The sequence below is a fragment of the Sinocyclocheilus grahami genome, unplaced genomic scaffold (assembly GCF_001515645.1).
Source record: "Sinocyclocheilus grahami isolate Dianchi unplaced genomic scaffold, SAMN03320097.WGS_v1.1 scaffold2243.1, whole genome shotgun sequence".
NCBI lineage: Eukaryota > Metazoa > Chordata > Actinopteri > Cypriniformes > Cyprinidae > Sinocyclocheilus > Sinocyclocheilus grahami.
This window is the reverse complement of record NW_015507422.1, coordinates 97,486-113,842: the sequence shown is the minus strand read 5'-3', so window position 1 is coordinate 113,842 and position 16,357 is coordinate 97,486. Positions and strand designations below refer to the sequence as shown.

General features: G+C 38.6%; 1 protein-coding gene across 1 annotated transcript; it reads left to right on the top strand.

Moving 5' to 3' along the window:
- Positions 1 to 2,721: 2,721 nt before the first annotated feature.
- On the top strand, positions 2,722 to 5,870 carry LOC107574472 (uncharacterized). The gene is made up of 7 exons (XM_016260902.1): positions 2,722 to 2,796; positions 2,942 to 3,078; positions 3,204 to 3,297; positions 3,681 to 4,013; positions 4,094 to 4,256; positions 4,321 to 4,445; positions 4,765 to 5,870. Exons 1-7 carry the CDS (start codon positions 2,722 to 2,724, stop codon positions 4,924 to 4,926), a joined length of 1,089 nt encoding a protein of 362 aa, XP_016116388.1. The 3' UTR covers positions 4,927 to 5,870.
- The last annotated feature ends 10,487 nt before the right edge of the window (positions 5,871 to 16,357 follow it).

Sequence of the window (16,357 nt, the reverse complement as noted above, 5' to 3'; positions counted from 1 at the left end):
TCCCTGTTTTGATTTCAGCGAATCAGTTCGAGCAAACGCACACAACCTGATTAATATTCATGAATCCAGTAGCTCATTAATCCTTAGTGAGTTTTTATATTGTTCCTATTAGTAGAATTTGTATAATAATAATAATAATATCTTAGTGTTATTGTTCGTTTTTTTTATAGGAACACTGAATGACCAAAGAAAGCACCAGCACCAGTCCTAAGTCCATGGTTACCAAGTTTGAATTCTAATTACTAAACTTCTTCTAGGTATCGGCCAATACTGAACCCTAGGTATCGGCCAATACTGAACCCTAGGTATCGGCCAATACTGAACCCTAGGTATCGGCCAATACTGAACCCTAGGTATCGGCCAATACTGAACCCTAGGTATCGGCCAATACTGAACCCTAGGTATCGGAATCGGTATCGGAAGCGAAAAAAGCGGATCGGAGCATCCCTAGTCTTTACGCACATAAATGAAGAGTTTTCACAAATTGGTGCAGGTCGCAGGGCTAAGACCCATTCATCTACCCAATACCAATAATTCTTGCCTTCCCTCAAGAGCCCAAAAAAAAAAATGCAGTTCTAGCCCATACATTCAGCGAGCCTGTGTGCACTCTCTCTCAAGACAGCGCTCCTGCTCGCGCTGGCCTCTGTTAAGTGAGTGGGGGACCTGCAGGCGCTGTCAGTTGACGACTCGTGTATTGAGTTCGGGCCAGGTGATTGCAGACTCAACTTAAAGCCTAGGAAGGGTTATGTGCCTAAAGTGCTTTCGACTCCATCTAAAACGCAGGTCATAACACTATCTGCTTTCCGTCCCAAAACACTGGCCGGGGGGGCCGGAGCCGCTTAATACACTTTTGCTGTGCCCTGTACGTGCGATGTGCATTATATCGAGCGCTCTAGACAGTTCAGGCTCACGGACCAGCTAGTTGTATGCTTTGGAGAGCGTACAAAAGGCCTGCCTGTGTCCAAGCAAAGGCTGTCACACTTTTGTTTTGGCTTGAAATGTCCTATAGGGGTTCGGGCCCACTCAACCCGCGGACTCGGGCAAATGGCATATCTATTCAGGACATTTGCATGGCGGCAGGCTGGTCGTCACCCAGCACTTTCGCGAGATTTTATAACCTAGATGTGTCGTCGCTTGCCTCACATGTGCTGTCAGTGTGAGCAGCACACGCGCCTACTCCGCCTCACTAATGATCTGAGCTGCTTGCCTCAGTGGTTTCGACTAGGTCGTATACACCTCTGTGTTGACGTACCACTAATTCAATGCTGTCCCTATCAGCTTATCACATTGTTATGATATTGTTCATCACGTCTTTTAGGACATGATCACCATCATACTCTGCTTATTTGAGCACCGGTACGGCCGTTGCATCATAACACATAATTTTATTGAAATTAAACAAACTTCAACTAACCTATATGTGATCCGATTGTGCAATCTGACACAGCCGCCTCGCCGTCGCGAGAGTTTTTTGGCACACGTTAACATGACATCAGCGCAAGTCGGACGTAACTCGGACACTTTTCTAACCGGCATGCATCTCGCGGTGATCACCGGTGATCGGTTCTGCGCAGATTTTGCTCATCTCAAACAAGCCTATTTTCTAATGATCCTGAAGACATTGATTAGCAAACTCAGGTGTGTTTGATTAGGGTAGAGCTAAACTCTGCAGGAAAGTGGATCTCGCGAGCCAGATTTGAGGATTACTGTAGGCTTGTTTAGTGATCTCCGCAGACTCCATCTATGGTAACATCACAATCGTGCTGCATTGTAATATAGAGTGGCCTGAAGTGTATAAATGAAGTAGACTCTCACTCAGTCAAAATCGAGGGGTCAAAGGTCTGTCCATATAAACTTCCCTCATTAACATCATCACGAAGTGGAACACACTTCAAAATGGCAGTGGGATTGCCCTGAGGGGAAGTGCTTAGGAAAGTTTGCGAGAACGTGTCTAAAAGTGAAGTGAAACACAGACTGAGTGTTCCACTTCACTTTTAGACACTGCTGCAGAGCTCACCTCAGAGCGGGCTTGGAAGAAGTGCGTATCGAGGGCACATTGCAGTCACAAAGGGGGGTGCTCGTGAGCATCCTTCTGAAAGCTAAAATGATGAATAAGACCCCCTACGAACTTGGGGACTCTTAAGACCGCAAGTGCACATGAAGTCTGCCATTTGGGACATAGCATAAGTTTGCTTTTAGATATTTTATTTATTATATTTAGTTATTTGATGATTTAGGGGTGTGTCGTCATGATTGTGGGCTTTCAATTGGGTCTGCGGGAGTTTGGGCAGGACTTTGTTACCACGGCTCCAGCTCATGATCACTACTGCACAGACTCAGGCTCCAAATTACATCATTGGCGCAAGACGACATCGACCATACCTCGGATATTTTGGCTTCACTTTTCTATAGTGGAAGGAAGGATCTTTTTACAGTCTATGCTCTAATGTCAAGCTGACGTCTGGCAAAAATCAGAAAAAATAAGAAACTCGTGACCTGCTGCCATGTTCAAAAATGTATAATCTAGTTTGTATTCTCAAACATCTTTTTTCACAATACATGATTATAGCATCTGTCTTTTTAATGTTTTTAATGTTCAGTTGTCTTGTGTGCTGTATGTGATTCTAAGATAATGTTCCGCAAGCTGAGACCGATTTCTCTGAGCCCTCATGCTCCGAGTCGTCATTTTCATCAGTGGAGTCAGAAAGTTCAGATTCCACAATGATTCCACAATCTTCAAAGGCACGCAAAAAGCGATTCTTAGAAGAACCTTCTGACTGCAATGCGTCAAAAGATGTCAATTATTTTTCCTTCCTTGCTTAAGTTTTGTCCTTGAATGATATAATTTGATACCATATCAATAATCTTACCAACATTAGTATATCAAAGACTGGTTTATTTGCATTCATCCTTTTTTTTTTCTTCTTTACTTTCTCTACAGCTAGTTCATGCAGCACTGCACTCAAAACCAGGAGGCTCTGATATATTGAAGGAGTACAAACAAACGAAGAGCCTGTCTGACAAGACTCGAAGGACGCTGGTAAACATCCTTGTGGCTGATATGGTAGAGAAGTATGGGTAAGTGACCAATAAAATAATCATTAGTCTAGTTTATATATTGCACTGGTATTTGAGCACAGTTAAATTTTATATGTAATGTTAGTTAATTTTATTTATTTTTTTGTCGTCATGCTGTGGTGTAGGAGGATTCCACCAGTCAATATCCGTGTAAGCTATGCTCTTGGAATCATTACTCTATTCCCCAATTTGAAGGATAAGTGCTCACCGACTGGTTATGTAAGTATACAGTACATTGAGACTGTACACTCTTTATTTCAGCACATATCAAATGCATGAGTCAATCAAATTATTTATTATACTGCGATTTATCTCAGATGGAATCTGCAGACTTTTTTGGCATTGTCTGCACATTTTCTTCTAGAAAAATCTGCAGAATTCTGTGGAAGGAATGTAAACCTTGTCAAATGTGTAAAGCTTAGAATACTGTTATTGGTAAAGTATAAGTATCATAAAATTGGTATAAATATTTTATAGTTTGGGTAGTGCATTGTGTGTAGTGGGTCATGCAGAGAACTTCTGTAAACTATATTATTCTGAAAATTGTGTGCATGCAATACCGCCTGGGCCTGATTCATTGATGCTAAACGTTTGTTTGACAGGAACAGTTCTACGATCCACGCAGTGGCCAGGGTTACATTGCCTACAGATTGAAAACTGTTCAACACAACTCTGTAAATAACTTGAAGGGGTCATCAAAGGTGGTTTACCAAGATGGTCCTAAGACTTTGCGTGAGACATCTTCAACAACTGAGCAACTGTCAGGTGATGAATGCACAGAAGCTATATCCATGATGAAGCATTCAACGGACGCACCAGTTATTAAGGATAAAATGAGGACAACATTCAAGTACAGGCAGAATTTGATACATGATCCAGACAAATCTTCACTCATCCTTGATTACTTTCCCCGATTTTTGGATACACCAGGCTTGGTAAGAAATATTAAAATGTTGATGTTAATTGTATATGTAATTGTAATGTTTGTTATTTATATGATTTCTCTGTGTGATAGATTGACCAAGACTTTACTATGCTTTTTGGAGATGACATCTCAAGCAAGTTTATTGCAAAATGGCCAACATACTACAAGCCAAGAATAATTGCTGACTGCAAAAACCTGCACACTGGTGCACATGTGGATGACCTTCTGTCTGCTCTGGAGGAGTCTGATTATGGTAAGTATAAATGTTTTATTTTTTAAAATGGGTTAAGGTTTAACTGTATACTCTATTCTGCTAGGATGGGACCGTGATGTGGCAGCTATTCTCTTGCTCGTTCATCTCTTGCCTCCAACTGTAAAAGGAAGGAAGACTGGGAAAATCAGTGCAACTGAAGCAGCTGATCATGTTGTAAAGTTCATAAAGGTAAAATAAAGTTGTTAGATTTACTCATTTAGTCTTGTCCGCAGTTAGTGTAATCTGTAGGTTTATCTGCGTAGTCATCATATACAGGTTAAAAAATATAGGACTGGGCAGAAAACTTCATCAAATCTTCATCTCAAAACTTCATTTGTTAATTTTGGTTAATGTAGATCTCAACATAATACATTTTACAAATGTTATTTGTGTACGTTTCTCATATGTCACTTCTGAGGATGAGAATATTATTTGTGAATTTGAACATGAAAGATCTGCCAGCTTTTATACAAAACATTGTTTAAAATCTCTCATCATATGCTCTTAGGTGGGGACGAGCATCAAGACATTTCTTGAGCGAGTTGGATCTACACAACCCTTCCTCCTCTGTGTTGGAGAAAAGAGGAGTAGCATTCAGAAGTTTTACATCATCCTGGACCAGAAGGTCATTCCCTGCATGACGCAGACAGCTGTTGCAGCCTTTGATTAACTCTTTAAGGTGCACTTTATCTTTGGTGTGTCGTATGTTGAGGCCTTGTGCAACTTCTACACGTTCATTCAAACAACGGTGTATGGCATTGATGTGGGCACTGCCAAGGAAAGTCCAAGGGTCAAGGAAATCCGAGTGAGAATTCAGAACACTGAGGTTTGACCCCTCCCACACCTCTCCCCCCAGCGTCTTGCTCAAATGTTCTCATGCTTCCTTTGCAAGGTACACCACAGACGTTGTTCAAGTTTATTTCAGCATCTGAAGTTTCATCATGGTTTGTACCCAGGGCGGTCATTACAGTTGAAATGTGGCGAACCTGGATGTTCGTCTGTGTTTTATACATATGGGTTCAAGAAGCATATTTTGTGAGTGCACACAGATTGTGTAGCCTCTGGTACTGCTGAGAATGTTGGCAGTAGTATCAATTTTCCTGTTTCTGATACCCTAAGTGAGGATCCTCCAGTCACTTTTCAGACTCCTGTTGAAAATCGGCAACTAACGGACATGTGTAGTGCTATTGTTGCTCAAGTACAAGCAGCTGGAGTCTCTGAAAACACTGTTTAGTTGGTTCAATGGAAGAACTTGTAAGTGATGTTCATGCTCAAGCAAGAGACACTGTTCTAAAATGTCTTTCATCAGAGGTACCTGGGCAAACCCTAGACAGAGTTAAAGACTGTTTTAACCAGCTAGAAAATCCTTTCTCTTGCCTTAATACTGAAACAAAGGGGCAGGTACACTTAGAGAAAAAATTTAAAATTGACAAGATCCCACTCTTGCACCACTGTTTGGCCTTAAGAGAAGTTGTCCACTCAATGCATTCGTTTTTTTTCATTCTTCAGAGAATTATTTGTCATTATTATCATCAGATTGGAATTAACTGCAAATTGTAAAGTTTTTTTTAAATGCAGTGAAATGCTGTGTTTGAATGTGAATGTTAAATGTGTTGTACCTCAATAAAGTTTTTGCAATATTTTCTGCATATATGTCCTGCCATTTAATTTTGTAGCAACAACCAAATATTAACAAAAGTGCTATTAAAAGCACCAAAAGTGCTATTATAAATCAGTATTTTGAACACTCATCATTGTTATATTCAAATTACACTGGTGTTGATCTTAAAAGGAGAGTGTTAAAAATTAACACTGTAATTGAATACTAACACTGGTGTAGTGCAGAAACAACAATGAATAGTTTTGGAATAGGTCAGGGGTCGGCAACCCGTGGCTCTTTCATCCATCTGCGGTGGCTCCCTGTAACATGGGTGTACAATACGTCAGGGAGGTGTCCCCCGACTTTTAATAAAACCTAAACTATTTCCCATGCACTTTTTCTCGGGCAAGTGTGTTCACGTAGAGGTTTTCAACCACAAAGAGGTTGCCAATGTGAATAAATCTAGACTTAAATTAAAAGAGACAACATAGTCGCGTCGTTTTGGATACCTTATTCTTATCCAAAACGATGAGAACATCACGGAGCGCTGAACACTCTCACGCTGTATGTTTCATTCATACTCGAAGCCGGAGGGCGCTCTCGTACAGAAAGTCCAAACCGGACTCATATGATAGAAGTAACTTTTGATGCCAGGAAATCCCTATGGACAAAGGCATCCCGTTGTCGCTGTAGCTAAGCTGAATAACAAGCATAAACCTGCTTACTGACCTGACTGAGGACGATGGCGAATGATTTGCAGATCCTCAGCACCACTGACAAACATCTAATCTTGTAAAATGTGTGGTGAGTACTGCCGCTCCATGTATAAGTGCAATAGCGAATCTCGAAAGTGAAAGTGAAACTAACATAGATCGTGTATTCAAACGCAGTTCAGTAGCTCCCTGATGCTCGCAATTTATATACAATATAATTACCCAATGATATAACTGCGAGAGACATTATTAAAATATGTATTTTCCTCCCAAAAAGGAAAGGGGGGTGGGGGGGGGGGATCACAATCAGCTCAACATCATGTTATCTATCAGCCATCGGGGATGGACGAGGGCATCGTCTATCGGCCCAACCCTATTTTTCAAGTCTTTTATTTGAATGATACAGTGGTAATTGACATAGCATTAATTACAGTACAGAAGCTATAAGATATATTTTCTGCCTTATGCTGTGATAAAAATGGAAAAAAAGTGTTTGTAGTATATAAACTATTATACTGATTATACAATCATAACCATAAATTTGTCATTATTAAAATATATATCAAAAATATTATAGAAGACAAATGATTGGTTATTGTTCAGCAGTGTATTTTATTTCTTAGACAATTAAAAGTAAGATATTAAAAAAAAAATTGTCAATTAGACAGACATACATAAATATTATTAGGTCTATTATTATTATTATTATTATTACTACATTTGACATTTCTGTCCCCCTCACTTCTGAAATGACTGCTACTCCCCATGCCCTGTAACATAACTGAATATAACACTTTAGCTATATGCCGTGTTATCTTTATTTGGGGATCAAATATGTTGTGGCTCCACGTGAATTTTATTCGGTGGGAAAGGGGCCAAAATGGCTCTTTTGACGTTGAAGGTTGCAGACCCCTGGAATAGGTTTAACAATAATGAGTGTTGAATTTACACGCAAAGGGTGTCAGAAAGTTAACACTATCAAAAGTGTAACATTTACACTCTGTAGTGTGGGCACACACTTTGCTGGTGTTAAATTTGACACTGTGGGTGTTCTTTTTACACCAATGATTTTGCTGTGTATTTATTTGGTATTGATTCCTTAAAAAATATTGATATTTCAATGCAAAATGTAGGTTTCTGCACCACTTTCAAATGTCTTCTGTACTTTCTCTTAAATGTTTGTGCTAAAACACCCCTGGCATATTTAACCGACCTGTGTCACATGACTGAAATGTGAGCACACAGTCACACATGCACAAAGACACCCACTTCCGCATTATACTGAGAGCAATGAACAGAATAGGAGGAAGGAAATGTAGTTTGGTGTGGTGCTACTTTTCCCCAGTACAAAAAAATACAGCAAAATGCCATGATATACAATACATTAATTTATTTTATTCATATTTATCTTATGAGAAATCACAATATTTCTGTGAAGTACAAGAATATTTTTATGCCTCTTGGTATACAAATGTTTTATGTACACAGTATGTGTCATGTAAATGTAATATGCTTTTAAGTGTAATAATAATAATTATTATATATATATATATATATATATGTATACATTTATTTATTTTTTCTTCTAAAAACTGATGTGTGAAATTGGGTGTGAACAACTCCAAGTTAGAAATGATCTATTCTATCCTATACTATCCTAATGAAAGTATTCCTATCATTTTAAATGATCAGAATGTATCTATGGCAATGGGTTCTAAAAATATGACTTCTTATAACTTTAACAACATAAAACCAACCAAATGAAGTTTAAAATTCAGTATTTAATTATTTGCATTTCTGAAACAATATGTTAAACACCAAAGTTGTAGCCTTCCTAAAAACAGACTAAACAGAGAGTTTGTTGGCCATTAGGGACTACAGGTGGAAAGATATATCTGATTATAATGTGATGAAAAGCATTTTCTGGTTCTTATCAGAGAAGGATTTGGTGCACTTGTACACTGTCCCTATCTAAACTACAAATAATATGTATATATCATAAACTAAACCAGAAATATCACATTAAAACACCAGTTTATAATTCAGAGATTTAACTTAACTACAGTGCCTTATGGTGGGTTAAGTTAAAATGCTGACTCAATTTACCCCATAACATTTGTCTCATTTTGCCCCATTGCTGCCATTTTGGGAAAAAATAGCTACTGTTGCTTACCAGGGTAGGCTAATATTTAGCTAAATAATTTGCATGGTTTTATATGTTGCTAAATCACCTATCATAAATATTTTTAGACCTGGATAAATTTGTTTTGATGTAACATCCATTACATCTGTTATGCTAAAAATTTTACTTTGACAAGCCAACAACTGTTTTTAAAGTAAATGGGTGCCTTCCATAACAATAATAATACACATAATAATACCAAAAGGTAAAGGTTTGTAAAGGTAAAGGTAAAAGTGGCCTGTTAGCCACTGCAGTTAGACATGTTATCTACACAATAATGTGGGTAAAAGCCCTTTGATATAGAGCCATTAATTAATAGTATAATTGCAGATGCTTCAGAGTAAAAACATATTGAAGACTTGTGTCTGACTTGTATCTTAAGGATTTGTAATACAGAGCGATCAGTCACATGGCATTTTGAGTCGGAAGTCACACTACACACCTACAAAGCCAAAATGCTGTAACAGCTTTAATTATTTCTATGAATATGAGCAAATTAGCTAAATTACTTTGAGACAATATGTAGGAATTATGACGTGCCTTTGGACTGCAGCAAGCAAGCAAATTAAAATATATATATTTGTGTCATTGTATAAATATATAGTTGCAGTTTTGCAACTTTCAGTTAGTTGCTCCCCAAAACTTTAAAGAAATTAACAACAACTGTACATCTACATGATGATACATGAACAAACATGACCACTGTAAATCATACTTTGTACTTTTTTTTGTTTATGTCTCTCTTCAGCATTGGCAGACAAAAACAGGATATGATCTTTATTTAAAGAAAGAGTTATAGCAAAAATTGTTCTTCTTAGAAATGACTTTTGGTTCTCCTGCTAGAGCTGGAAATAACTACTGATACCAGCACTGTTTATTTAGTGTATTTAGGATTATGATGCATATGCACAAAAAATTATGTTTTTTATATTTTACAGTAATATCATTGTTTGATTGAAGACCTTTTTTTGTAAAACACATGCATTTATATCTTCAGTATTTTATTGTAAAGCTGTTTTGTGTAAAGCAGAAATCAAACTGTGAACATTAGATTGGCAGGAACGGAAAAAAATGCTCTTAAACCACACACAATACTGACACATCTTGACAAACACGCACACAAACTGACATCAACCACAGATGTCCAGTAATAGACATATGCTTATGCAGAGGCTGTTTGTCCACCAACAGCTCAAACCATATATCTGTACAGCTGTAAATAAACCACAGAAAGTTTCACTTTGACTCACAAACTGAACAGCTAGTGGAGGCCAAAACCTCAAAATGCCGGGGGCCTTCAAAAGAAGTTGAACTCCAGGACTTTTTTTACAGAACAGTAAAATTATAGTACTTATATTTATAGCTGACTATCTTAATTACTCTGTTTTCAAATGTAAAACCACTGAGCATTTATTTTGGTGAAAATACATGAGATCTTAAACATTTCACATTTACTGCAAGCCTATCATATATAAGTACAATTAAATCACAGCCTTTAACTATTTCATAATTGCACTAAGCCATATTATGTTCTTACAAGGTTGTTAGAATTTGTTAAAAAGTTACTGGCTAAGGGGCGAGTAGCACTCTTTCATAAACTCGCCAACATTGATTTTTACTTGCATTTGGTGAGGGTTAATTTTAGGCCCTGTCTATAAGACTTTTTTTCAGGAGTTAGAGTAGTACAAAGCAGTTTTTTAGGAGAGCATTTTACTCTAAGTATCACACTTAAAACTCTTCATAATGGTCCTGCTGTATGTGCCATGGGGTTTCTTGGCAATATTCAAGGTAAAACTAGAGCAAAACTGAAAAAATACTGAAAATAAACATCTTATATTTTAATATTGTGTGTATATGTTTTCAGAATGAGTGCTAAATAGTTTTCTCTACAATCTCAAAACTCAAAAATAGACTGAAGTTTTCACAGGAGTTTCCTAGAGAACTTATCACACAGCTTGATCTGGTACTAGCAAAAGATTGAAGTTTGATCATCTTCTCATGGCGACAGGGGCATACTCCACGTCATCCTCCTCTTTACCTTTCTGTAAAAAACACATGACACAAGATCCTGAAGATTGATTGAGATTCAGTTAAAGGTGTAATTGATCATCGTTGATCCATATGGATCACACCCCACGGTTCGGCATGCATGTGACATGTGGATTAATTGGAAAATTTGACCACCACAGAGTGATGTGTAACATTTAAATCGTTCAAGCGCAAGAAGGTGTGAAAACTCAATTCTGTGCTCACGCGCTATTTTCTGTGCTTCCACTCCAAAAGTGCACACACAGAGCTCTGTCTTGGCCGGCTTCACACTGTAAACAGAGCGGAAGCAGGACACGCATAGTTCATAGCGTGCACCTGAGCCTCAGCGTGTGTACTACAAAACCAAGTGCTGTGTTTGAAATCGCCCCCATACCCTCATTCATTGTTCCCTACATTAGTCCACTAATATAGTCCAGTTTAAGGAGTGAATGAAAAGGAGTGAAGGAAAACGAGTGAGTGAATTCAGACTCTACCCGAAGGGCTGTTAGCCAACTGCCAGCTCCAGTAGTAATGACAGAGTTTTACAGTAAGATCAGCAGTGTAATATTGGCAGAGTTAAAAGTTATTAATTCCCAAAGAGTTGAATTAACAATTGATAGTGTTAAACGGTACTCCTAACCACGCCCACCTAGCTCGACGGCAGTGTCAGCAGCGGCAATCCACCTGTCACTCAAGTGGCCACGCCCTTAATTATGCAGAACTTGAAGGCTTAATATAATTTAAACGGATGAGTTTTTTAAAAATTCACCTCCCTCACAGTTGTCATGAAGGGCAAAATTAGCTATATAGACCGAAACCACTTTTTGAACCAGTCTGTAAACATGTTTTTTTTTGCTGTAAAGTTGGGCATTTTAACATGGGGAGTCTATGGGACTGACTCCCTTTTGCAGCCAGCCTCTAGCGGCCAGTCGATGAATTACAGTTTAAGTCACTTCCGCGTTAGTCCGAAATTTTCGCACGTAAAAAACAAAAACCCACGACCTCACGTTGTGCCAATCACGTTTACACACTGCCTCCGAAACTTTCGTACGTCATAAATTCGGATCGGGTTTGATTTTCTGCATTTTTCGCATCCGTACAAGCATTTTGAGAGGTGTTTTGACAATTCAGAGCCACCGTATAAGCGAACGCCAAAATCCAGAATGGCAATTGACAAGTTCATCCACTTCGTCTCGCAGCACAAAGCACTGTAAAGGTTATTGCACACTGAGTTCACAGAAATTTGTGGCCTTCTAATATGTGGCTCCAGTATTGCTGGCAAAGCATCAAACTGAGGCACTAACATCCTGAAGTAAACTTAAAGGTCACATATTTTACACCTTTCTGGAGTTTTATTTTAGGTTTTGATGTCCTTAAGAATATATATTTGCGGTATAAGAACCAAAAAGCATCTCAATACATTTTTACAGCTCCTTTCTCAGGAGCTCTGCTGAGAACAGGTCGAGTTTGGCCTGTCTAATTAATATTCATGAGCCTCTCTTCTGATTGGTCTGTTGTTTTCTGAGTGACGCATGGCCAGGACAACCACAGGTAACTAGGGTCAGCCGACGTCACAGCGCTAGCGGGAGGCAGCAAAACAAAAGGGAAACTGGAGGCGACCCATTTAAACCAGCGCAAATTCGGCTACATAAGGAGCTTAAAATATCATCTTGTTGTGATGTTGGGTGCCAGAATCGACGTAATACAGCCTGAAATTAGAAATCTGATCGCATATCTGCTGCCACTGCCAGACAAAAACCGACGACAGCTGTGGTTAAATGCGATAAATCGAGCAGACTGGACGGAAACGATCGTCAAAAATGCTTGGCAAAGAGAATTACAGAGGGACTAAATTGTTATTCTTTATTAACAGACATGTTTCTGTGTTGTCCTTGCTCAGCAATAGCGTGGACACGATGTTATCTGGGGGTTTGGCAAAAGGAGGGTGGGACTGTGGGCGGTGCTCGGAGTGGTTACTGTGTAGTTCTGACATCAACTTTTTACGGAAGTCACAACGGTTCGTGAAAAATCACAGCTACTTTAAGCAGGCTGTGTGCAATTTACTGTGGACTGACTGTTTTGAAACTTATATGGTAGTTACATAGCACCTAGACCTCAGTTATTGTGAAAAAAGCCAGGAAATGTCAGTTTTGACAATATGGGACCTTTAAATCGCCCGTGATAATCCCACAGTTCCTTAATAAGGAGGTGGAACTCTCCTTCCTCTCTATATCTCTTTCTTTTTCTCTTTTTTAGAAGAGAGAGGACAACAAAATCATTCTCACAGCTTGAAGACTCTATTTTGAAGACTCAATTTTTTTTGCAACGGATTAATTAATACTCATCGGAATCAGTGTGCAAGGTTTCTGTGCATGACAAATTTTTAGGATGACGAATACGAAAATACGCATACGAAAATTTCAGACTCCGTTTACAAGCACCTTTAGTGCTGAATATCATGTCTGTCATGTCGTCATACCTGCGTCAAGACACAAATGTGCTACCATTAAGATTTTATGACAATTACATTTATGCAAGCATCATAAAATTGAGTTAAGGTACGTAAAATTTTAATCCGGTCATTCTTTCAATTTCCTTTCCAGTCATTTTAGTGCGCACTGGCAGAGCATGCAGGTACTTTAGCTTGAAACCTGTCTTTATCAATTCATATGGCATGGTATTTTGGGTGAAAGTTTTAGTCCAACAAGTCACTGAATTAGTCCGCACACTGAAAAAAATTCCAATCAGACCATTCTTCTGAAGAAAGCATGGGCTGAAACGTCACTTCTTGCATATGGAAAATATAAACCACATTTTTGAGAGACCTTTTTTGGTCTGATTGGAAAATGTTTTCAGTGTGTGCAACACTTAAGTCCTGTAGTCAAAAATTGTATCCCTTAAAAAAATCTTTGATCATCAAATGACATATTTAAAAGGTTTTTGTCTGAAGAATTTTGATTTGACAGTTTCAGTGTACTGGATCCGTGCATTGTTTTAAAGTGACAGCACTTTTTTTAATGTTAATCAAACAACAAAAGACACGGAAATCACCTCACTGCTCTTGACTTTGTTTGTGCTGTTGCTTGTAATTAGATTATTTATTCATTATTTTTATTTGACAGTATAGTCCTTTTTCCCCTAAACATAGCACATAGCGAACCATATGGAAACCTGGACTCTAAAGCCGTATATATATTAGGGGTGTAACGGTTCAAATTACTCACGGTTTGGTTATTGTAAAATAAAATAAATTACTTAATAGTCAATTAAAAGCAATGTATACCTTTATGATTTTATGCTGTATCCATATTAGATCAGCGGTTTGGAAAATCAGTGTGCTAAATACCATATGGTGATTGTCAAATACAGCAGACCATGCTTACATGATTCTTGTGTATAAGCAAACACGGTCTCAGTGCCGAAATGATCACGGTACTGCCGTTTCTGCTCTGTTCCTGCTATGCATTGCCTTGGTGTGCTGTGTGAATACTCCAATCTGTTAAAATGGGTGCTGAACAAAATATGTGCTGCTTATGCGTACAGTGTAAAACTGGCCTCAGACAGCGCGTGGACACCAAATTCAGTTCTCTGCGTCTTCTTGCGCTTGAAAGGACACACACATGCAAAATTACTCACTCTGTGAGTGTCCTTATAAACAAGCCACAACACAACCAAATCATGTGTGAAGGTCTTTAAATAACGGGATGCTTCCATGGTTTATGGCATTGCTAGAATTAAGCGCTGTTAGAGTTGTGCCCCTCTACAGCTATTCCATGGTCAAATTAATGCATGGGCCTACTGGCCAGGCCCCTGGCATTTGCTTTTCTGTTTATTCTTTTTAGAGCTACCAGTGCCTGTGTGCCGATGCTATATGAAGCCACTGACATAGCCGCTGCTGTCACTTTTACAGAAAAGCTACATCAGTGCTCACAGCCTGAGCCGTGCAGCCAAGTTGCAAGCACACGTTCAACTAGATCTGCTACCGAGTAAAGCTATAATGAGGATACTATCTCCACCTCCATTTTCCCTTCATGCACTTCCACAAGGGTTATTAGCCAAGTAATGTGTATCAACAATGAATGCCTTTTGCAACTTGCTTTCATGGCCACACTGTTGCCAACAGCTTACATGGTCTTTTATCATGAGAAGCATTTTTAGCATGGCTGGTGGCTTTGCTTGCAGCTGTAGCTGATAACCCTTTTCCACTGACATGGTTCCAGTTTGGGTTCTTGTCCTGTGTCCTTTCTTTAACCGCTCTGCAGAAAGGGGGGTTCTGGGTCAGGAAGATTCAACTCCAGCCCTTAAATATTTTTCAGTTTCTGTTTCTGTTACAAGCCCCTACTCTTTTTCTCTTGTTTTCCCTTTTGCTTTCTTGAGTGCAGTTGCCAATTGGATAGAAGACTGATTACTGCTAACACCTGAGGTCTCTGCCTATTTAAATGTTATTGTGGCACCTTATGTTGGCCTGCCCCAGAAAACGTGTTAGTTGTTTTGGTGTTTTTCTTTTCTTTTTTTTTGTTACAGAATGGTACATTGTTGTTGTTTAGTTAAATTAGAACAGATAGCAAGCACAGGTGTGTATGCTGTCTCAGAAGATTATTTTAACTCTGTGGGAGTTGTAGTTTAGGTTAGTTAGCTCACCATCCTTATGTAAGTTTTGTGTATGTTTATATGTTCTTTGTTTGTTTGTTTTGTTACTTTTATTTATTTATTTATTTTGTGCCTTTGTGATTTTCTGAAAAGCTTTTTATGTTGGTCCCTAATCTGGGTTGCAAGACGGTGGTTTATGTGAGCTGCCGGTATGCTAGAATCATTCTTGGTACTGTGAAAAACAAAACAGGAGTGCTGAACTGCCTGCACAAACACTGGTTATAGTCAGGTAAACAACACATAGCAGTATGTAGTCGCTGTTTGCGACGGGCTAAAGGTCACTTGTCCAAGAACGGGACAAGAAAAGACTCTGGCTCCAGAACGTGAACAATTCAATTCTGGTGGAAAAAGAAGGACATAAGGCCTTCATTACTTCACACAGCGTAATTTTATACGATCCCCATAACGTTAGCTACTGATGCAATGTCGAATGTACAAACAGGATAAAGGTACTATATAAGTCATCAGGTGGCCAGTTTAAGAAAACGAAGAAGAGGAAAATGTGCAAAAGAAGAATATATACAGCTGTCACTCATCTCTTTATGAAATAGGCTAGTGTAACTTTTGATTGTTAGCCTGTTATGCTATGCTGCTTGCTGTGCTATTATACATAATGCGACAATATAGACACACACAAAAAGCTGCCATTGAGTTAAATTCTTGTGAAAAAGGTTTGTCTTCAGCTGCTTTTTTAAAGTTGTGATGATCTCAGGAGATCGGGTGAAGATTGGAAATATTCATTTCACACTTTTTTTTATCACTCTTGCGTTTGGGTGGACTTCCTGTTTTACTGTTAAAGATGTGTGCCACACAATACATTTTCAAAACTAATTTAACTTTTTCTTCATTTTTGCTCGCTGACTTTTAAACTGGTGAAGCATATTTTTATTAAATATGTGAAGTCAATTCTTCTTAACTTTACAGATTC